We start from the raw sequence: 22,420 nt of genomic DNA, 5'->3' as shown, positions 1-22,420 counted from the left end.
GGAATCTCAGTGTTCATCGAGGGGGGGGGGGGGGGGGGGGGCTGTCAATGGCAGAGGTGGTCAGAGTACTCACACTGTTATGATAGAAGGATTCAGAAGTCTGTATTACAGTACACAGGTTTCAAGATAATTGCTGAAAGGGTGCAATGCTTTCATGTTCACCATTTCAGTTTTCCGGACTTTTTGGGGGTGTGGCTAAAATGTGTGATGAGTCGCCCCTCCCCCACCAATTAGAACTTGAAAGCCTTTGTTCACAATTGATACATGCTAGTTAGCTAGCTATGTCTTCGCTCTGAAAGGACAACGTTTTTTCGGATAGTTCACAGTCGTAGCATCTTTAGAGTGCCTCGCTGTCTACCGCGAGTGTGCGCATGTCACAGAGAAAATGCGGAATAACAAAGTAAATCAAATAATGATAATCAATTATGTCAGACGTGACTGCTTGCGTGTGTACTGAGCATACATCTGGCGTGGCTGCTTTAGAAGGCACCACTGTACAGAATCCACAGGCGTAATATTAATCAGAATACCGAGTGTAGTCTAGTGGGTGCGCATAGAACATTTTGTAAAGACAAACTTTGACTTGACTTCCCTTTTGAAGTACAAAAGTCAAAGTCATCAGTAAACTAATTGGTCAAGTAAAGTGCATGTACCTGAAAAAACTACTTAACTCATCTGTTCCCAAAACCGTATAAATACGTTCTATTTCAAATATTATAATGCTCCCAAAGACGCATTTATACGTTTTTTAAATGTTTTTTTTTTATGCTAGAGCATACAGGCGGCTTTGATGCAGCCTCTGAACTGAAGAGAATGCTTCAAGCAATGGTAGTTATTACAAAAACGGCCAGCAGGTGGCAGCAGAGTATAAGAGATCAAGCTCTTTTCCCCACTGTTTTCATCAGGAATGCGAATAATGATGAAACTTAGCTATATTCTAATGCTAATTGCTGTAAAACGCAAACCGATACAAATGTTCCTGATGAAAGAAGAGACTCTAATCTTTCTTTTGGTGTAGGTTCTATGTTTTTATAGCAGTAGAGCGGAATATTCTGTGGGCCTTGCAAAATCAGTCAAAATCCACTAAAACAGCTGGGAGCAAAGGGGGTTGCTTCAGTGAAAATGGCTGTGGGTGAATGAGTAAAGTACACAAACAATGTATTTGGGTTTGATTACTTCCCACCATCGGTCGCTGGCAGTGACTCAGAACTGTGGACGTGTGGTTCAGGGTCCTGTTACTCATACGCTCCTCTCTGTGACATATCACTCTGTTCTTCTTCTTTTTTTTTTTCTTTTTCTTTTTAATGCCCGGCCAAGCCTCCCCCTTCCCCGGAGGAGGAGGAATGGTGGCCAAATTTGGGGGTGTATTCGTAGCAGCAAAGGCAGAGCGAGAGCGAGAGAGCGAGAGCGAGAGAGCCGGGGCCTCAGGACGGATGACAGCTTCCGTCAATGCGGGACAGCTGGCTGAGACGTCACCTCGCCACGAGTAACCCTCTCACACTACCTGCTCTTCCCAGACGGATGACACGGGCTGACGTCCGTCCGTCCGTGTGTGTGTGCGTGCGTGCGTGCGTGCGTGCGTGTGTGTGATACCAAGGAGGTGGATTCTCTCTGGAAGGTGTTAACGTTTCTAATGTACTGATGGACTGCGCGCTCGGCCTCGCCTCCTTAGCAACCGAGGAAAACCAAAACAGACGCCTCAAACACCAACAGAATGTTAGCTACTGTGGAGCGCCGTTTATTTGAGGTGATGCGTTCAACTGAATAAAGCGAACGTGCATGTTTTGGGAATGTGGGGAGGAAGCCAGATAGAACATGCTAACTCCACACAGGAAGGCTGAAGTCAAAATTCGAACCCAGAACTACAAAAGTGTAAGGTACACATGCTAACCACTAGCTCACCAGCCTTATCTTTAAACTAGGCGTGTCAGGCGATTACAATTTGTAATCGTAATCAATCGCGTGACTTCAATAGTTAACTCACGATTTTTATATCTCTTCTAAATGTACAGTCAAATATATTTTTTTATAATTTTTCATACTCTTGTTAACATAAAAGTGGGAAAAAATATTAAATAGAAATATGGCTGCATCTTTTAGTCATTGATACAGTAATTTCATAATTCATAAAATTAAGCTAAAATTAAATGTGTGTGATATTGATTTGTGTTGAGGTCATTTTTCTGCCACTAGATGGCATAGTTGCATCTGTAAGACAATAATGACAGCTCAGTGCATTTTTCTTTTCATATTAAGAGCTACCTAATCTTTAAAATAAAGTAACTTGTGATATTCTAGCCATTTTTAAAATTATAAAATACAACTTGGCCCCAGTCTCCTCAAATATGTGAATTTTAATAAAATTTATTACTGCATAATTTTGACATGAACATGTCTGCTGCGTTGCGACAGACTTTCCAATCATCATTGATCGCGCGTTAAAAAAAATGAGTGGAACTTTAAATGTACTCCAAATGAACGCACTCATTTTGACGCGCCTAATTTAAACCACGTGTATCATCTCGAGGAGAGAAAAAATATCACAAGTGCTTCATGAAGCTTCATTTTCCCATCACTACTTTCAACACAAAGCAAAAAAAATGGACCAAACAACGACTCGGGCACTCGGAAGTCGGTGTCATCGCAAATTCTTGTCATTTCGTATGGAAAGATCCGGACGGTGAATTCTTTTCGGCGCCTCACCTGGAGCGCAGTTGTCCACCAAAGCGCCGAGGGCTTTTCCGTCCCTCCAGTCGCGGTTGAAGTTGTTGATGGGCAGCTGGGGCACTTTGTTTTGGATCCAACCCAGCAGGCGCTGCTTGGGCGTCATCTTCTTGGCCTCCTCGTCGTCCTCATCGTCCCACATGGGCATGGAGATCGAGTAGTGCAGGATGAGAGTCCAGATGAGGCCCAGGATCAGCTTTAGGTTGCCGTCAACAATGGCTTTGCTGTCTGTGGGGAGAGAACAAAAGCAAATGGTTGCTACGCAGCACTTCAAACATCCTGCGTTTTTTAAAAAAAAAATGTTTTTGCTGTTTCTCACTTTCGGTACAGGTGAACAATTATTCACACGCTGTACTTAAGTAGAAGATATTTGTATGAGAAAATACTCTGGTTAAAAGTAGCACTGATTCAACTCAAGACAAAGGAAACTGGAAGTCACAAAGAGGCATGAATGTGGACGTCCTTAGAATGATTTTTCAGACACAGACAAGGGCTCTTTGGGTTGTGACGGTCCCGACATAACAAATAATAAAAATATGACGAATTTTAGACCAAAATAGGCCAAAAATCGGACAAAATTTTTTTGGGGGGATGTAAAAATTATGACAAACAATACATAAATATGGCAAAAAATATGGCAAATGACAAAAAATGGGGGGGGGGGGGTTATATGGCAGGCAAAACTTGTACCAAAAAATTAATAAATTTGACAACGGAAAATGCAAAAATATGGCAAAAACAACAATTTATACCAAAATATGGCAAATTCAGGAAAAAATGCACTCTATAACTTCTTCAACTATTGTATCTTACTTTTAATAATGAATCATTTTATTTTATGTAAAGACACTGATCACGTTAATGAGTTCTCACAAATAATTATGAAACGGATAAATATCAATAGGCAATGTTGTATTTAAAAAAAAAAAAAATACATTATAAATCTCTGCCAGTGTTCACGTTTTGATCATTTCTACAACTTTCCTAGAAAATTATGTTATTATTTATGTGGTCCTCGGGAGCAACCCGGTGACCAATGCTCTGTAATATTTTTGTAAAATGATACTTAATAAAAACGTACACGAATGGCATAATTAAATAGAGTTGTTTTTTGTGACACTTTTTTTCTGGACGTTGCGCTGCGTCTATGGACGTCGATGGAGGCAGTCGTTAAAACTCATATTGGCCGTACTTGGCAGAGGATAAAGACGATACTCCAGTGAGTATTGTTATTGGATATGTCTAATATCTGTTGCTTAAAAGAGTGTTAATGGATGCCTCGTAAGCTGGGTTGTCGTGTTTTCGATAATACGCTAGCAGTAGAATTTAAGCTAGCGGACTTAAAGACTGAGCCATGCGTTTCTTTAAAATGCGTCTGATGAATATGATGTATTTTACTCAAATTGTTTTTTTCTTGTCATTTTGTTAAATACGGAAATACATTCACTTAATAAAAAAAATTTCAGGGAGCTTTTTTTTTGGTTGATTTTTTTTGTGTTTTTGTGAATATTTTTTTCCGTTTCACTGATTTTTTTCTGTCATTAAAAATATTCTGACAAAATATATATATATATATAAATAAAAAAACGGAGGAATTTTTTTTCCAGAAAAACAGGAAAAAAAATTAGGGGGGGATATTTTAATAAAAAACTGGAAAAAAAATAATTTTGGCATGCGTTTCTTTAAAATGCCAGAAAAGTACATTTTCAATGAAAGCACCCGAAGACTCTCCTTTCCTATTTGCAGCCGGTGACGCGCCGCCGAGCGAGGACTTAAGACCAGATTTAAGAGCCACGCCGGGCATGTTTTATCAATGTTGGAGCGCAGAGCTGACCAGGCTATTCCGAGTAGGTATATAAACAACCGTGATTGAGTGGCGAGGGGACGGCGATCGAATGCGTCCGCGGCGCCCGAGAGCCCCCCCCCCCCCCCCCCCGCCCGAGCCCCCTTTTCTTCCAGACAGCTGTCTGGCAGACGAGCCCCAACAATCCGTCATGTGCTCACAATGCTACGCTGAAGAGCGTGACAGCTGAGGATGTGTGCAAGTGGATCTCTCTCTGCATAAATACCGCTTGGATTTCAATTACCTCCCAAAGTGGTCGCGCCAGCCTGCGATAAATCAAAGACTTGGAGATTGGCCCGACGGACGGCAAAGTCAAGCACTTCATTTCCGAAAAAGTTGCCTGGAGGGAAAGTTTGCCGAATGAGCCGCTTTAATTTAAAGATGCCATCGCTTCACCTCAAACCCGCGCGCGCGCTACACTTTTAATGCCGTCAGCAGTTTGTGGGCTGCTGATTACTTCCGCCCAAGAGCCGATGTTGGGGTTTTTTTCTCTTTATTTTAGGAGGACTTTATAGAGCTACGTTTTGCTTTCCGTCAAATTTGAAGGACTAGAAGCTGTTCAATTGTTGACGTTCATTACGTCACATTTCCCTTCAGTGAAGTGAATTCAATGTAGTTGTCCTCGGTTGATGGATTACCACAACCTACGAGACTTGACGACCATCGACAGACCAAAATGCCAAAACAATCACAATGATTCCTGATTGTTTTGGCATTTTGCTTTTTCGCCCAATTTATTTCAAGTTTGTTACACTTTTGCCATATTCTTTTCATATTCATATGTTTTGTTTTTGGTATAAATGTTGTTTTTGCCAGACTTTTGCATTTTCCATTGTCAAATTTTGTACTTTTTTTTTTTTTTTGCCATATTTTTACATCCCAAAATATATTTTTTGCGGTTTTGGTTTTGGTATAAATGTTTTTGTTTTTGCCAAATTTAGCATTTTCCATTGTCCAATTTTGTGAGAATTTTTTTTTGCCCATTTTTTGTCATGACTTGTATTATTTTTTTTTTTTTGCTATATTTTTACATACAAAAACATATTTTTTGTGGTTTTGTTTTTGGCATAAATTTTGTTGTTTTGCCAAATTTTTGCATTTTCCGCTGTCAAATTTTGTATTACTTTTTTTGTCCAATTTTTTTCATGATTGTTGCTGTATTTTTTTGGGAGGGGGGGCATATTATTTAATCCAAAAACGTATTTTCTGTCCGATTTTTGCCTGATTTTGTTCTCAAATTTGTCATATTTTTCTCATTTATTATGTCGGGACGGTCATAATCCAAAAGTGTCTGTGTCAGAAAAATCATTCTAAGGACGTCCACTTCTATACCTCTTTGTGACTTCCAGTCTTTCTGTTGCAACCTGCGGATGACGCAACATTCAAGTCAGACGAATGACTTCAGAATTGTCCCGCCTTGGCAGAGATGATTAGTGAGTTGGTGAGTGAGCAGCTGCTTTCTGTCAAGCCGGCCTCTCCTGAGCTCTTGTCATGTGTGGCAAACTAAAAGGGCTGATGTGTCACAGTTTGAGTGGCGCGGTCAGGTGCGGCAAAAATGGCCCAGCGTGCGCGTCTGGCGTTGGCGAGCCAACTGCGAGCACAAAGAGACATCCGTCAACGCCGCGCCGACACACACGGGCACACGCGTGCAACCCGGCCCGCTTGTGGCTTTTTATTGCCTCCGACAGAATGCGCGTGTTCTTCCAACACGCATGAACGCGAGCGCCACCAATGTTTGGAGCCTATCGAGCGCGATTAGCTGTTACGGTGACCTTTGCCCTCCTGCGATGAGCTTAACGTGCAGCCTTTGGTGTCAAGCCACTAAAGTCTTGGTCATGGTGGAAAATTCACACAAATGCAACCTAAATTCTAATTTATTCATTTTTTTTTTATCCAATCGGATGTATTTTTCTTCAACAAATCAGATTTCAAATTCACCCGCCACCTCACAACAAAACATGGACGGTAGGAGCTAAACTTGAAACAGACATGTTTGACGAGCCCACAAAAAAAAAAAAACATCAATCTCAGCAGTGACGATAATGTCAGCATTTTTAAGTCCTCTGATTGGTTGATAAAAGCGACATTTGTTTACGCTAACTTGAACTAGCAAAACATGTCAGTAACGAGGATAACGCCGTCATCTTTGCATCTTCTGATTGGTCGTTACGGCGGAACTTTTTAGAGCCAACTTGGACCAGCAAAACACATCAATAAAGACAGTAACAATGACATCAGCATTTTTCTGTCCTCTGATTGGTCGGTCTTCAACAAACAAAACAATTCTGCAGCGATCGACGTACATAAATGTGTTAATAATAATAATAAGCATCTCTGATGAATATGATGTATTTTACTCAAATTGTTTTTTTCTTGTCATTTTGTTAAATACGGAAATACATTCACTTAATAAAAAAAATTTCAGGGAGCTTTTTTTTTGGGTTGATTTTTTTTTCTGTTTTTGTGAATAATTTTTTTCTGTTTTACTGATTTTTTTCTGTCATTAAAAAATATTCTGACAAAAATTATATATATAAATAAAAAACAGGAAAAAAAATTCAGAAAAACAAAAAAATATTAGGGAAATTAGTGGGGGGGGATATTTTAAAAAACTGATTTTTTTAAATACATGTTCCCATTTTTCGGAAAAGTTGTTTTTCTGATATATTTTTTCTTCATGTTTTTCTGAATAATTTTTATGACAGAAAAAATGCAGTAAAACTGAAAAAAAATATTCACAAAAACAGAAATAAATAAATTTAAAAAAAAAGCTCCCCCCAAAAAATTGTCAGAAAAACAGGAGGTTGTTTTTTTTCAAGTGAATGCAATACACTTCTTGTAGTTAAATGTACTTAGCAAATTTTTTTTTTTTTTTTTTTTTAGTATTGATGTTTTGTATAATTGCAAGTAAGTCCCCCCCTCAAGGTTCCGCCTGGCATGACCTGCACAACCCCACCAGGTGAAACGCGACATTAGAACCAAAAGGTGAACACATGCACGGGGCCAGCTGGCAAGCCTGCAAGTCTCCCTTGACCCCTGACCTCTGGGAATGCATCCGCACCCGTTTGACCCGTTTGCCGCGACGCGTAATCAGCCTCGCGCTCATCAGCACGAGCTGGCGAACGTGCAGCTTTTGACCAAGCAAAAGTGTCAAGCGGGCTTGTGAGCGAAACACGAGTGTTGCTGCTGCTGTCATTCTGACCTCAGTGACTCCTCAGCAGTTACATTTCTGATGACACATTGACCCCCCCCCCCCACCCTTTCCCTCAGTTATGCGACTGTCGATTACCTTTGCTTTGTTTTGATTACTTGCATCAACTGTCAAGCTGTATAAAAACGAACAGCAAGCAACTTTTCCACATAGAAAAACATGACAAAATTTTTTTAATAATCAATTATATCTCACACACCGCAGATGCATATTTGTCGATGTATTAATATATCCCGATCGCTGCAGATGTGTTTTGCTCGTCAAATGGGACCGCTGAAGGAACCTGGGCAGATTCGATCCACATGGCAACAGTAAAACTGAAATCACAAATCATCTCACGCCAAATGTACTGAAAGCAGTTGCTGCCAAGAACGAAGAAGCCGACAAAATTAAGAGAATACGCAGTTGTGAAAATCAATCTCCTTGGATCGGACATTGTCGGAAATATCGGTATAGTAGAAGTCCATTTGTAGCCCTTAAAGGTATAATTAACTCTAATGTACTGACTAATTATTGGACTCAAAAGTAGTTGCTTGTACCATTTCCAGAGCCTGAAGGGAACAATTATGTTCCCTTGTCACCATTTATAAAAAATTAAAATTAAAAGATTTTATGCAATTTATGGAAAAGCTTTAGCATCCATTAATTAGCCTTACGTGAGTGTAAAAATGGCACCTTTAGAAATGGACTGCAATGGCAACTCTGCATGAAGGCAGGGAGCCCTGCGGAATCCGTCCGAAAGTCTGTTTTTATTGCCTTCCAATGCGTCTGTTATAGTTAATACAGAGCAGCGATCAGATCATGAAAATGAAAGTACCTTTGGCCCCTCGCTTGTCGTTCAAACAGCCGAGTGGGCCCGACTGGACTTGCCCCATTGAGTATGCCGAGCAACAAGTGAGAAAGGACGTCTCTCAGAAATTTGCTACGGCAAGACTGTGAAAATGGAATTCCTTCTTTTAAGGTTTGGGACGTCCGCTGATTTCATGCCTTTAAATGTGGCTTCTGAAAGTCAAATCTTCACTTTCCAAATGAGACGCGACGGAGAAAATGATCTTTTAGGCATCTTCAAAGTGCCAGAAATGACGTTATTTAAGCATATTTTCAGTTTGAGAGCTTGGGCTGACTTTGAGACAATCACAAGAAGGAGTCATCACAAAACGATTTCAGCCTCAGATTTTTGTCATTTGTGACTTTTGCTGCTGGCTTCTGCCAGAGCAACTTTTCAGGTGGACTGCGCCAAGATTGGTCCAATAAATCCCGCTGCCATCCACTGGATGAGTGAACTCGAGCACAAAAATGTTTTTGTGCGGGTTGCTAGCTTCCTAAAATGACCAGATTGATAGACTGCACTCACGTGCAGCTTGTTCCCACGGTCGATACACCGCAATTGTAAGCTTTGGGGCAATATAAATCGGGGTTAGTCTTCGTCTTCCACTAACACTTCCAATTCCATCACTTCAAACTTTATTTTCTATCTGTAGTGCTCTTCAAAGCTTCCCATGTTAAAAAACCGCCAGTGCTACCTTAAAGGGATACTTTGAGCCATTTTCAGCCGTAAAAAGTTCATATTTTGCTCAAAATTAATTTGATAACTTCATTCTTTTTTATGTACAAAAAAATAATAATTCTACTTGCTATCAACTGAAAGATGACATCACCTGTGTTGAGGAAGTAGGTAACGACCAATCACGGCTCAGTTTGCTGACCAAACCCAGAAAACAGGTGAGCCATGATTGGTCGTTACCTACTTCCTCAGCACAGGTGATGTCATCAAAGTGGATTTTTTTCTTTAAAAAAAAAAAAAGAATAATTTTTTTTTAAATAAAATAAAAAAAATAGAAGAAAAAAAAAGGTGGATTTTTTTCTTAGAAAAAAAAAAGTGGATTTTTTTTCTTCTTAAAGGTATTAATTCCTCATGGAAAATAATGAACAAAATTAATGAATACATTTTGGACAAAATATGAACTTTTCCCTGCTGAAAACGGCTCAGTGAGTCAAGTATCCCTTGAATTGTGAAACCCTCGTCCGGGTTTTCACGTGCTGCCAATTGCGCCGCAATTTTAGTCGACGAGCAACTTGGGATCTTCTCAAACGAGCCCCCCCCCCCCCCCCCCCCCCCCCGGCCGGCATCAGAACCTCGGGACAACTTACCAATGGACACCAGCTTGATGTGCTCCCGGTCCAGGAACTCCAGCGCCACCGAGCCGTTCTCCAGCTTCATCTGCCGGAAGTTGGGCCTGACGTGGTACTTGCGGTACATCTTCTTCTGGCTGAGGACCTCCAGCAGCCAGATGAGCTTCAGGCCGTCGCTGAAGTCGCGCTGCAGGTCGCCGATGGTCTTGTTGACGCACTTGAGGTGCTCGTTGCACCAGCGGGTGAACGTGTTCTGCTGGATCTTCTTCCACGGCGCGTCCTCGGCCAGGTCCTTCTCCGTGGCGGGCATCTCCTCGTCCTCCTCGCCGCCCGCCTCGGCGGCCTGGTAGTACTGCGGCTCCTCGCCGTAGTTGTTGCTCATCATGGCGGTCGGCGGCGCCGGGTTCGGTCGAAAGGACAAAAGAGAGAGAGCGCCGTTTGTCAGGGAACTTTGACGGATGTCCGAATTCCGCTTCCTCCTGGATGCAATTGGCGCCTTCTTGTCAAGGTGGCTCCTGTGCGGCGTGGCCCCCGGGAACAGCAAGCGCGCGGCCGTGGCTCGTCTCTCGACGTGTCGGACTTGAATGTCCAGACGGACAACTGGTGGCTTTATATAGGTGCCCCCCCCCGGCCCCCCCCCCCGGACCGCGTCATTCCGGAGCCCTGCCATCATGCTCCATGCGCTCATCCAGAAGCGGTCCGGGGGCTCCGTCTCGGTTTACGGAGGCTGGGGAGGGGGGGCGGGCGGGGGGGAAGGCCCTGATTGGTCAGAGCCCAGTCAAAGCATGCGGCTTATTTTTAGGCACTCCTATTTGGGAGACCCCGCGTGTGTGCGTGTACGCTTGCGATTGTTGACAATGCGTGTCACTTCCCAGCACTCGAGAGGCCGAACAACCGAGCTAAGAAAAGAAAGTGAGAGAAGGAGGAGAAAAAAAAAAAAAAGAAGAAATACACATACAGTCGGCGGTCACTTCATTAGGTACACTTGCAAATCCAGTTTGAGAGTTGATCATTAAACTCAAGTTGACGATTGTGGTTGTCGTTTGCCATGCGGTGAAGAAAAGAAAAGTACCTTGACGTTATGAGCGCGCGAGTTTTATAAATTATGGAAAGTGAAAATAAAAACGGATATAAAAAATTGAATTCCAAAATGTATTATAAAAAATATATATAAATGGAAATAAAAACAACAAAGTATATATATATATATATCCATAAAGTTAAAAATAAAAACCAAAAAACAAGAAAAATAAATGTCGAAATAAATATATAAATAGAATTAAAATCCAACCCAAGACACGCTTAGGACCGCCCCCTCATTTGAATAACATTTCATCCTGACAGCACGTGCAGCATGAAATAAATAAATGCGTTTTTATTTATTGATTGATATTTAATTCTATTTATATATTTATTTTTGTATTAATTTCTACATTTATTTTTAGATATGGTTTTTTTTATGTCGTTTTTTTTATTTATGGATATTGTTGTTTTTATTTCCATTTATATTATTCCATTTTTGTTTTTATTTTAACTTTTATTCATGTATTTATTTAAAATTTGGGCAGTTATGGTCCTCCACAATCACTTGGCCGATTAATTTTTTTAGCTCAACAAAATATAATCGTGACAAAGTTGAGAATTGATCAGGTGACCCTTTCGTTCAAAATCCCAAATCGTCATCACGTGAAGTCTCGTATTGCGCTTAAAAGAACACTCGGCGCCGACACAGATTGTGATGAATGTTATTGCAATGCCCTCGTTGGCCAGCAGTGCAACATATTAACGAAGTCGCGCTGCTAACGTGTTGACGATCAAATATTAACACCAAATCTTTTCACAGATTGCCGCTGCTTTGCGCGAGCGGACGACAACATCGTCATGGTAATTATCTCCTTTTGTGTCTATTTATACTTTCAAACAAGACAAAAATTTCCCCCGCAGCCGATCTATAAACGCTTGGCAGTAATGAAAGTGCTGAATAAAAAATAAAATTAATACGCAGGTTCATTTGAGGATGGGGGGGGGGGGGGGGTCAATGTGTGCATGTGGAAATGTGTTTTGTGTGCGTCATGACTCAGCAGCTGACGACGTATGCGTGACTGCGTGCACATCTGGCAGGTAAGAATAAATATGACGCGCCGCCACTGGCTCGTCAACGGTGAATCGTGACTCATGTTTGGCGCAGATTGAATTTTTTGCCTATTAGCAAATTTTATTTGAATAATTACATGAAATGGATCTATTCAACAACTTGTGCATTAGTAATAATTAATTGCATAAATATAATCATTTCAAGTAGAAGTTGGTAGAAGGTTCGCTGTCATGTCATCAGTGCTAATTTCCGTAGCCCCGTCAATGTAGTTTCACATTATATGTTAGCATTAAGCTAGCAGACTTTTATTCATCCAAAATATAAGATTTGGTTGAACATTTTAGTGCTTAAAAATAATCTGCTTTATAGGTCAGTATGACAATTAAAAAAAAAAAAAAGCCCTGACCCAAGCCCGGTTGTTTGAATCTTTTGGTTTCCTCAAAGTGACGTAATGTGATTCCATTTCTTGCCGTTAGAAATGACAGCGGCACGAAATGAATACTTTAAAAAGTGTATTTTGATCCGTTTAAATGTTCTTTAAAGCATGTGGGAGGTGTAAAAAAAAAAAAACTGTTTTTCTTTTTCACCTATGGAAGGAATCGGCTGCACTAAATGTTCAAATTTTGCATTCTTGCTCGAGTCTTGTTTTTCCATTTAACAATTCGGACAAAAGTAAGACTTTAGGGGAGACGTCCTCGCTGGAGTCGTCCATGAGACGAATCTCATTTGCTTTGAAGACTTTTCTGTGTTCAAAGGGCACGTCGGTCGGCCGGCATGACTTTGATTCAATCGTATACGTTCACTATTTGGTCAATTTGGGATTGATTCTCATTCTAATTCCGACCGAAGTGACGCGTTGAAATATTCTCACATCAGGAAGACGTTGTCATCTTTTGTGAGCGCGATCTGCATTTAGCAGAACCTGACAGCGGAGATGATTCCCCAAATGAACATACTTTGACTCACTGGGAGCTTCGTGAATGGGACGCGTGAAGTCCAGAACAGACCACATGACATCACCCCAAACAGCCCCCCCCGCCCCCCCCCCCCTCCCTCACACACACACACACCCTGAGAAAAGGCAATGCTCGGACACCATGAGGGCAGCAAGTTATATTTATTTTCTCAAGTCATTGACAGTAAAAATAGAGCTTCAGGTAACAAAATAGCCACAAGTGTGTCCAAAATAACAAACACAAATCGATCCATATGCAAAGCAGCTTGACGAAGAGGTGTTTGTTTTTTCTTTTTTTGTGTGTGCGCGTGTGTGTGTGTGTGTGTGTGTGTGTGTGTGTGTGTGTGTGTGCGCGTGTGTGTGTGTTGGAGCTGCTGTAAGTGAGCTGACATGACTTACAATACAGTGGAAACTCAAACAGCCAATGCAATACCTTACAGGAGTTATATATATATATATATGTGTATATATATATATGTGTATATATATATTTATTTATTTATTTATTTATTTATAGTGGACAAACTTGTAACCATCGTAAATCCTAAATTGACTTTACTGCAAATGAATTTGTTTATAATTTGGACTATAATAAAAACTATGAAATTAACTTTAATGACGACTGAAAAAAAAAAGCTATTTAATTGTCACTGGGGGAAAAAAAAAAAAAAAAGTTAACCTAGTTAATGACAAGGTTTAAATGGAGGAAATTTGCTTATTTTTGTTGTAGATGTTGAAGTTCCGTAATAATAAACCAATTTCTCATGGAATTTTTTTTTTCTTCTTCTTCTTCTTAAAAGCGTTCCAATTTCTCCAATGCTTTCTAATTGGGCGTCGATTGCTTGTGGATTTTGTGTGCTGGCACGTTTTTTGTCCATATTGAAATGATTTGTCATGTCGTAATATGACCTCATATTATTTTTTGGACAATGCAGAACGCCCCCCCCCCCCACTTCCCCCCAATTCCATTTTTAACGACACTTAAGTGGCATTGGGCTTTTCAGCTTCCACTGTATCCTATCGGAGCCCCCAAATAAAAGGAATTTTGTGCGTTGGTTGCGTTGCAGTCAGTGGCGAGTTTGCGAGATGTTCGTCACGGCGTTTGCATCAACACGCCGTAAAAGACATTGTCATCATTTCCTCCGTGCAATGTTGTGGTGTTGAAAAAAACATGTTGGAGTCGTCATATTGCTGGCATGTAAAATTCAAAACGTCAACGCATGCAGCCACGCCAGCTGGCAACATACAGTTTATTGTCATCATCATCGTCATTATTATTATTATTACTCTTTGAAACAAAATCACCATAAATAGACATTTTACATTTGACTATATCAAATATACGACACTCTTTTTTTCTTTTTCTTTTTTCCTTAAAATAGAACTTTCTACAAAGCAGGTACAAACGGAATTTAGGAAATATTGTAGCTCCCCCGTTTAGTGGCATGGACTTTCCTATTTACATGGAATATTCATAAAGTGACATCATCATAAGATAAGCATGAGCATTTATTCGGTCCCGTTTTTCTGACACATTTTTTGGAGAGCTTTGTTTTTTTTGTATATTTTTGACTTTATTTTCTGTTTTTTTTTAAATTTTGTTTCAAAAATTTCTGTCATAAAAAATATTACGAAAAACAGGGGTGGGGCGGGGGTTGCTTATCTTCCGAAAAACTGGAGGAAAAATTACTCAGAAAAACAGAAAAGAAAAATATTCAGAAAAACGGGGATGGGAATTATTTATAAAAAAAAAAAAAACAGGAAGAAAAATATTAAATTTACATTTTTTCCTGTTTTCATATATATATTTATTTATTTTAAAAATTCCCCTGTTTTTCCTGAATATTTATTTTCAGTTTTTCGGAGTAATTTTTTCTCCTGTTTTTCGGAATATTTTTTTAGGACAGAAAAAAAATTAGTAAAACAGAATAAAAATATTAAGAAAAACAGAAAATTTAAAAAAATTTAAATCACCAAAAAACAAAGCTCCCCCCAAAAATGTGTCAGAGAAACAGGATATTTTTTTGAATGCAATACGCTTCCGACGTTGTCGTTAAACGTCCCTGTTAAGTTCTTTCTACTCGTACTATTTTGTCCCAACTCTTAAAACAATTTAGCACACTGAATTCAATTTGAAAAATGCTCAATTCTTATCAATTCCCATCCGGATGATCTTATTGCGACATTTGAGAGAGGATGTATTCCTTTCCTGATTTCGATGCGCTTGCACCCTCTTGGTTAAGATGCTAAAAAAATGGCGGCGTGGAGCCACTTCGTCGCTTTTGCGTTGTTGTGCGGCCACCAAACAAGCAAATGCAGCCATTCGGCCCGATGCGCTTGCAATCACGACAACGGCTAACAACAAGGCAGCACGCCGCTTCTCCTCTGCCGGCACCGTCGCAACGACCGCTTTATCAAGCGTGAAATGAGAGCCCGAACCGAGACGAGTTTTAATCGTCGCGGCGAGAGGCATTAACTGCAGAAAGTTGCTGAGATGTCCCCGGGCGGGAATTCAGCGGAGACGTTGGGGCGCCTGATCAAGCCGCAATTATTTTGCCGGCGGCGGTGGGAGTGCAAAATGAGACGAGAATGGCGAGTAGGAAGTGAAGGAGCCTGCGGCCAAAATCAGGCGAAGGCTTCCTTTTTTATGTGACGTGCAGAGTCGGGTGCAACTCGTTGTCATGTTGGACCAAAAAAAAAAGGGTCTGATTTTGGAGAGCAGATGAATGCTGGCTAACGTTTGCCGCCTTCTGCATTTATTGCATGCTTTTACTTGATAATTTCTTTAAGTTAAGTACAGTGGAACCTTGACTTACTAAATATGTTTTCCCCATTGAAATGAATTGAAATGACTTTTCCAGCCCCCACCGCCACCAAAAAACCCCACCAATTTTTAATGAAGAAAGATAGAAATCATATAATAATAAATGATCATTTATAATAAACAGAAATAATAATAATAATTTAAAATAATTTCATTTAAATTGTCAATTTCATTTAAAATAATTTCATTTAAATTGTCAATTTAATTTAAAATCATTTCATTTAAATTGTCAATTTCATTTAAAATCATTTCATTTAAATTGTCAATGTCATTTAAAATCATTGCATTTAAATTGTCAATTTCATTTAAAATCATTTCATTTAAATTGTCAATTTCATTTAAAATCATTTCATTTAAATTGTCAATTTCATTTAAAATCATTTCATTTAAATTGTCAATTTCATTTAAAATCATTTCATTTAAATTGTCAATTTCATTTAAAATCATTTCATTTAAATTGTCAATTTCATTTAAAATAATTTCATTTAAATTGTCAATTTCATTTAAAATCATTTCATTTAAATTGTCAATTTCATTTAAAATAATTTCATTTAAAAAATAATAATAAATGCTTTTTTTTTTTATTAATTAATGATATTCACTCATGTGAAGACACTGATCATTCCAAAACAGATCAATATCAATCTGCCACACTTTATTTGTATAAATCTCCATTCCTAGAAAATCCCAATGTCCAATCACTGATTTCAAAACAGCCCCAAGGACCACTTAAGTCCTTCGTGGGGGGCTCCCTGGAGTCCGCAGGCCTGATATAAACAAATGAACATCATCCTCGTCATCTCGCACGCACGCGTGTGCCTTTAAGGTGTGTGGCCTCGTGAGCGACATCAGGAAGTTGACAATTTTGTCATTTGGAACGCCCGCTCGTCAAGGGACCACTGTATAAACGATAACGTCTGAAAACAATAGGAACGCCTACAATCGGAATTTCATTTAGAAACGATTTGACATGCACATTTGCACCATTTTTTTGTGTCCACCTAAAAATCCAACGTGACCTTCGTGCACAACAGTTTGCCCCCCCGATAATCACAATCATCATGAAATCATAACGTACATTTCAGTGCATTGAACGCGTTTGACAAACACAATACCGAAGCCAACAAATCAATAAATAACGATTAAATAAATCCACTGGGCGCACAAAAAGAGAGAGAATATTCACAAAAGAGGAGTGACAGAGCCATCGGCCCGTCGCCACGGCGACCGTCCTCAGCCTCCCCCGCGCGTGCGTGTCGTACCTCGGCCGCGCTCGGGGCATCTCCGTGGTCACCTGGCGAGGATGGCGCCGGCGCGGGCGCCGACCGCTCCCGGGCCGACGTCCTGCCGTCTTGTTTTGAAAAAAAGTGCTCGCTCAGCATCGCACGAGTGCCCTCAACGAGCCGGTCATCATGAGCAGCACGGCCGCCGCCGCCGCCGCCGTCAAGATGGAGTTCCAACCTAGCTCACTCCCCTGGCGGAAGACGGCGAGGGGGGGGGGGGGGGGGGGTCACACGGGAAAGCAATAGAAGCACAATAATGAACGCAAGGTGATAAGAATCGTTTTCAACTTTTCATGTGATCGTCCCATCGGTTGGATTGCGTGCGCGTATTTAACGATGCGTCTCGCAAGGAAATTTGGCTTTTTTTCTTTGATATAAGATTCGGACTTTGCCGATGCAACGGGTCATGTTGTGCTTCGACAAACTGCCAACCCGCTCCTTTAGCCCACATGCGCTACATTTTCCCTTTTGACCAACAAATGCAGTTTTACTTCCCCCAGCAAAAAACGGATCGTTTTTCATTTTGGTGTGAGACGTCCCAAAAAAATTACACCGGTGCCTTGAGATATGGGCTGAATTTGTGCCATAAGGTTGCTCTCAAGTCGAAACACTTGTATCGCTAATCATTTTTCCTCACTGAAATGCCTTTAATCAGCCTCTCTAAAAAAAAAATTTAAAAACAATTTTTTTTGTAATGTAAAATAGCACAAAGTCATTTTTTTTTTCTTTACGGTGCAGTTTTGCAAATCAATGACTTCATGAAGAGCAACTTCAGAATTTTGACAAGCATTTTTTTTTTTTTTGCAGGTTAAACCCAGGGATTTGAAGCAAAAAGTTTTATCAAACAATAAAAATACGACAATAACGAATTTGCAATTTGTTTCCTGTTTTGTTTTAATAAAGTTTTTTATTTTGTGCACAGCTGCAAACTGCATTCTCTTGTCTAGGTACATTTTCAGTTGGGCAATTTTAAACACAAATACAAGTTTCAGATCTCAAAAGGTAGATCAATTGTGAATTGTGTATGACTGGCATTATAAATGTTCCATATATTATATTAATATACTTTAGAGTTTATAGAATCCATTTCTGTTTTCCGGTCCTATAATTTTCTCTCCAGACACTTAGTTCAATTGCTTGTTATTTTGCTGTTCAAATAAGGATACGCTAAATTTTAACACGTTTCAAGCCAAACTTGTGTCAAAATTGTTTCCCCGCGGAACGGAAAATCGTAAAAAATTGTGTTCAAATATCTGTTGCTGAAAGTCTTACAATACCGTCACACGAATGCTATTCATCAGCCTGTCTAATGGCGTTTTACATTGTGTGTTAGCATAAAGCTAGCAGATGGCAAATTTGTATGTTTTTTTTTTTCCAGAGGTGGCAAATCCAGGTCCAGAAAGTAAAAACCCTTCCACAGTTTGGCTTTGATGTTAGCTAGATAGCTAGCTAGCGAGCTCTCTAGCGGGTAAACATGTGAGCTAGCTAGGGAGCTAGCTAGCTAGCTAGCAGGTAAACATGTGAGCTAGCTAGGGAGCTAGCTAGCTCTCTAGCAGGTAAACATGTGAGCTAGCTAGGGAGCTAGCTAGCTAGCAGCTGGGGCTAAAGCCAAACTGTGGCAGGGTTTTGACTTTCTGGACCTGGATTTGCCACCCCTGATTGTTTCAAATACGCAACGCCACTCGTATCTCAAGACACCGCCATATATGATGATTTGTTTATCCGACGCAAATTGGATCGAAAATGTCATTGATATGGTCAGGAAACGCGACGCATTTCCTCAAAGCCAAACGGTAAGCGAAAAAGCGCACGGCAGAGTCCAAACCCGCAACCTTAACGGAGGGTGTTCGCGTAGAGACAAGCTCCTCCCATACCTTGCTCTCTGGGACGCCAACTCCGACAACCAGCACCAGACCACAGCCACTATTACAATCATTCCTATGAAGGGGATGGAGAGAACAGGGTGCTCAGATGGAGGGATGAATCTCTGAGGAGGGAATCAAGCAAACACAAGGACCACGGGATGGCGAGGGTGAATCGACGGATGCGTGCGTGGGAAGATGCAAATCAGAGCATGACACGAAGACACGTGAGCGCACAAATCCCCAAATTCAACAAAATCTGAAATGGAATTTTGAAATTGTCGTTCTGATGGAGGGATTGCGCAACAGCAGTGTGATGTTGGAAAACAAGAAAAGCATCAAGCGTGAATTTTTTTTTTTTTTTTTTTTTGACGTTTGAATGTTGGTCCCCTGGCTGAGCGGTCATGGACATTCAGAGAATAAGGACAGCAGCGGAGACGGGGCACGGGTAGACAGTTTGACACAACACACACAGACGTCTCGCCACAGACGTTGGAGACACAAAAAAGAAGGAACGCAGCAGGCCGTCGCTCGGATTGCGCTCGAACCTCTTTACGGATTTCATCAGGGGGGAAAAAGAACACCTCGGGCCACATGACTTGATAAAACAGGACAGAAATTGTAGTTATTTTCCCTTTTTAAAAATTGGCAATTTAGAAAGAAATGATTTACAAGAATACATTTACAAAAAAATTAGGGTTTTTCTGCAGCATGGAGTCGTTCTTTGGAGTGATAAAAGTGCCGCGAGTAGAGCAGGAATTAGCATTAGCGAGTAGATCATTACGATTGCTTGAATATTTGTAAATTGAAGCAAAAATCGTTCTTAATCGAAAATCGATTCTGAATAAAAAATCGGCCGTAATCGAAAATCGATTCTGAATCGAATCGCACACCCAAAAATCGGAATCGAATCGTGAGACATTCAAAGATTCCCACCCCTCGTGTTTTTTTTTGTATAAGAACAGAAATATTGTGTTTTTACAGTTACAGCGATTTCATGTTATTTGACATTTGACATGTGAAAGAGTTTATTTTTGTAAATAAAATACTTTCAGTACATTTTAAATTCTGAAGTAAAATTCTGTTAAGATTACAGTTTTGTTGTTGTTTTTTTTTACAGTGAATGCTTATCGTATAGTAGCTAATAGACGTCCGGGTTTTCCCGTTTTTTGTGCCTTGTGACGCGAGTCCCGGCGGATTTCGCCACCCGAAACCCGAACCCTCATTCACTACAGCAGTGCTATGACGCAATGCTAAATTCAGGTTTTTCATAAACGGTACTTTTGTCCCATTGCCAAAATAAACGTGAAAACAACTTTTTATATCACATTCTAATGTCGTTCAACGCGACGTTTGCCAGCGTTCTCTCCTCCCCATATTTGTTCCTGCCGCTCTCCGGTCCGCGTTGTCATAATTACCAACTGCAACCATTTTGCAGCCTGACAATAAAACGCGAGGCACAAATGGTGCGGAAATATCGCCCGCGTTTGCTATTATGACTGCGCTCGTAAAATGGCAGCTCGCCATTATTGATACTTGTGTTTTTTTGTGTTTAGCGAGCTCGGTTAATTAAGAGCCCAAACGATGATCGTGTCGTCGTCAAGTGTGATGACGCATCGCAATAACGATTCCTTTTGTTCCCGTCGAACAAAACGCGCGGAGCCGACATGAGCCGGCGCGGGCGCGACGCATTCCTGACCTTTTACGCCGGCCTGCCCGTCCTCGCCGAGCTTTCGTGTTTTACTGCAGCACGTTTGGAGAGCGGCGCTGTCTCACACAGATTAGAGGACAGACAGTGGTGGGGCGGGGGGGAATGTTGCCCCCCCCCTTCCCACCCCCCTCCCATTTTCACAGTTCGAAACGCATTGTACACGACCACAGCATGAGAGACGCACAACAGACAGAAGGTACAGTAGGTGTGATGCCGTTTTGTGTTAGTCCACACAGTGTACAGAGAAAACACAATTAGTGTGGGGGGGGGAAGGGGGGGGGGCACAACCTTCATCGCAGTGGTCGCTTGACTTAAGAGTTGAATTTGTACCGTGAACAGGCTCTGAACTCAATTTTGAAATGCCAATTCCAGTCCACCCACATTTCAGTTTTGTTTTAGAACAAATCTGGAGTGCCCCAAGGGTCCATTCTTGAGCCTCTTTACTTGCATTTGGGGCCGTCTTCCGAAAGCATTTTGAATAAATAAAAATAGCCCTGGATTGTATAGAAACTAGGGGTGTCAAAATGTGTGTGTTAATTTAAGTTCCTTTAAACGTCACAATTTTGTTTTTTAACGCGTGATTACTTGGAAAGTCTGTATTGCGGGAATTGCAGTCGCAACGCAGCAGACGCGCCCACGTCAAAATTTAGCACATATTTGTGGGGACTGGGGTCAAGTTGTATTTTAGAATTTTTAAAGTTACTTCATGTTAAAGATTAGTAACATTAATATAAAAAGAAAAATGCACTGTGCTGTCGCCAATGTCTTACCAATGGAATTGTGCCATCTAGTGGCAGAAAAATGACCAACACAAATTAATATCACACTTGTGTTTAACTCGCTCTGTTAATTTAATGAATTATTATGAAATGACTAAAAGATGCAGCCATATTTTTATTAGTTTAACATTTTTTTCCACTTTTAAGTTAAGAGTGTGAAAAAAATATTGTACAAAAAAATTGCGATTAATCGTGAATTAACTATTGAAGTCATGCGATTAATTACGATTAAAAATATGAATTGCCTGACACCCCTAATAAAAACATCATGGAAAGAAATGAGCTGGTTCGATAGAGTGATATGTTGTATTTGTTTTTTTGAATGTATTCCTTTAAGGGGTGTGGCCTAGTGACCTATAGCCGGAAATCTGCCGACTTTGACTGTTCGACCCGTTCAATATTTGGCCGAAAGTGCATCGGTGACTTTGGCTCTAACACAAAGCAAACATCTACCGAGGGATGGCTCGTAACTCAAGGTACCACTGTAAATATTTTTTTAGACCCCCCCCCCCTCCCCCATTACAAAACGTGCCTTGGCCTCATGATAGTTGTCAAATGGTCACCTGAGCCCCCCCAGACAACTTCTCCAGCTCCGCCTTGCAGCGCTGAAGCTCCTCCTCCAACTCGTTGCGCTCCTTCTGGCTGCTGTCGTAAAGCTCCTGCAGCTCCTTAAGCTCCGCCTTCAGCCCGTCGCACTGGAGCGAAAGCAACAAGCGCGTTAGCCGAACAAGCTAGTTAGCCGCCAATTCGCTCGATGTTGCATTCCAAATGTGTCATTTGTAACAAAATACGTAATATTGCACTTTACGGCCAAAATTAAGTGAAATGGACGGTAAGGAATTCGTGGTCGTACAATGCAAAGGAAAAGTTTCACTTAACAAACGTAATTTTCAGCAATATTAGTCATTTATCGCAGCGGATAAAGAAGATACACCTGTGAGTCTTGCTTTATTGTCTATCTTCACGTGTTGCTGCTCCGTTTGTGTTCAAATATCCGTTG

General features: G+C 40.7%; 2 protein-coding genes across 2 annotated transcripts in view; both read right to left on the bottom strand.

Moving 5' to 3' along the window:
* Window positions 1-10,479, bottom strand: part of LOC147174965 (filamin-C-like) — a 43,124-nt gene extending 32,645 nt beyond the window's left edge. The window contains 2 exon segments of the mRNA XM_086073147.1: window positions 2,704-2,952; window positions 9,930-10,479. Of these exon segments, the coding sequence (XP_085929273.1) occupies window positions 2,704-2,952; window positions 9,930-10,296 (616 nt within the window). The 5' untranslated portion in view covers window positions 10,297-10,479.
* Window positions 10,480-13,104: 2,625 nt separating this feature from the next.
* Window positions 13,105-22,420, bottom strand: part of LOC147174964 (sarcolemmal membrane-associated protein-like) — a 28,768-nt gene continuing 19,452 nt past the window's right edge. The window contains exons 8-10 of the mRNA XM_086073492.1: window positions 21,984-22,115; window positions 18,943-19,055; window positions 13,105-17,259 (exon numbers count right to left, since the gene is read on the bottom strand). Coding sequence (XP_085929618.1) covers window positions 17,247-17,259; window positions 18,943-19,055; window positions 21,984-22,115 — 258 coding nt within the window. The 3' untranslated portion in view covers window positions 13,105-17,246. The remainder of the gene's footprint in view (window positions 17,260-18,942; window positions 19,056-21,983; window positions 22,116-22,420) is intronic.

Source organism: Leptonotus elevatus, chromosome 4, assembly GCF_054856555.1.
Source record: "Leptonotus elevatus isolate MCC_2025b chromosome 4, RoL_Lele_1.0, whole genome shotgun sequence".
NCBI lineage: Eukaryota > Metazoa > Chordata > Actinopteri > Syngnathiformes > Syngnathidae > Leptonotus > Leptonotus elevatus.
This window is presented reverse-complemented; position numbering and strand designations above follow the sequence as displayed.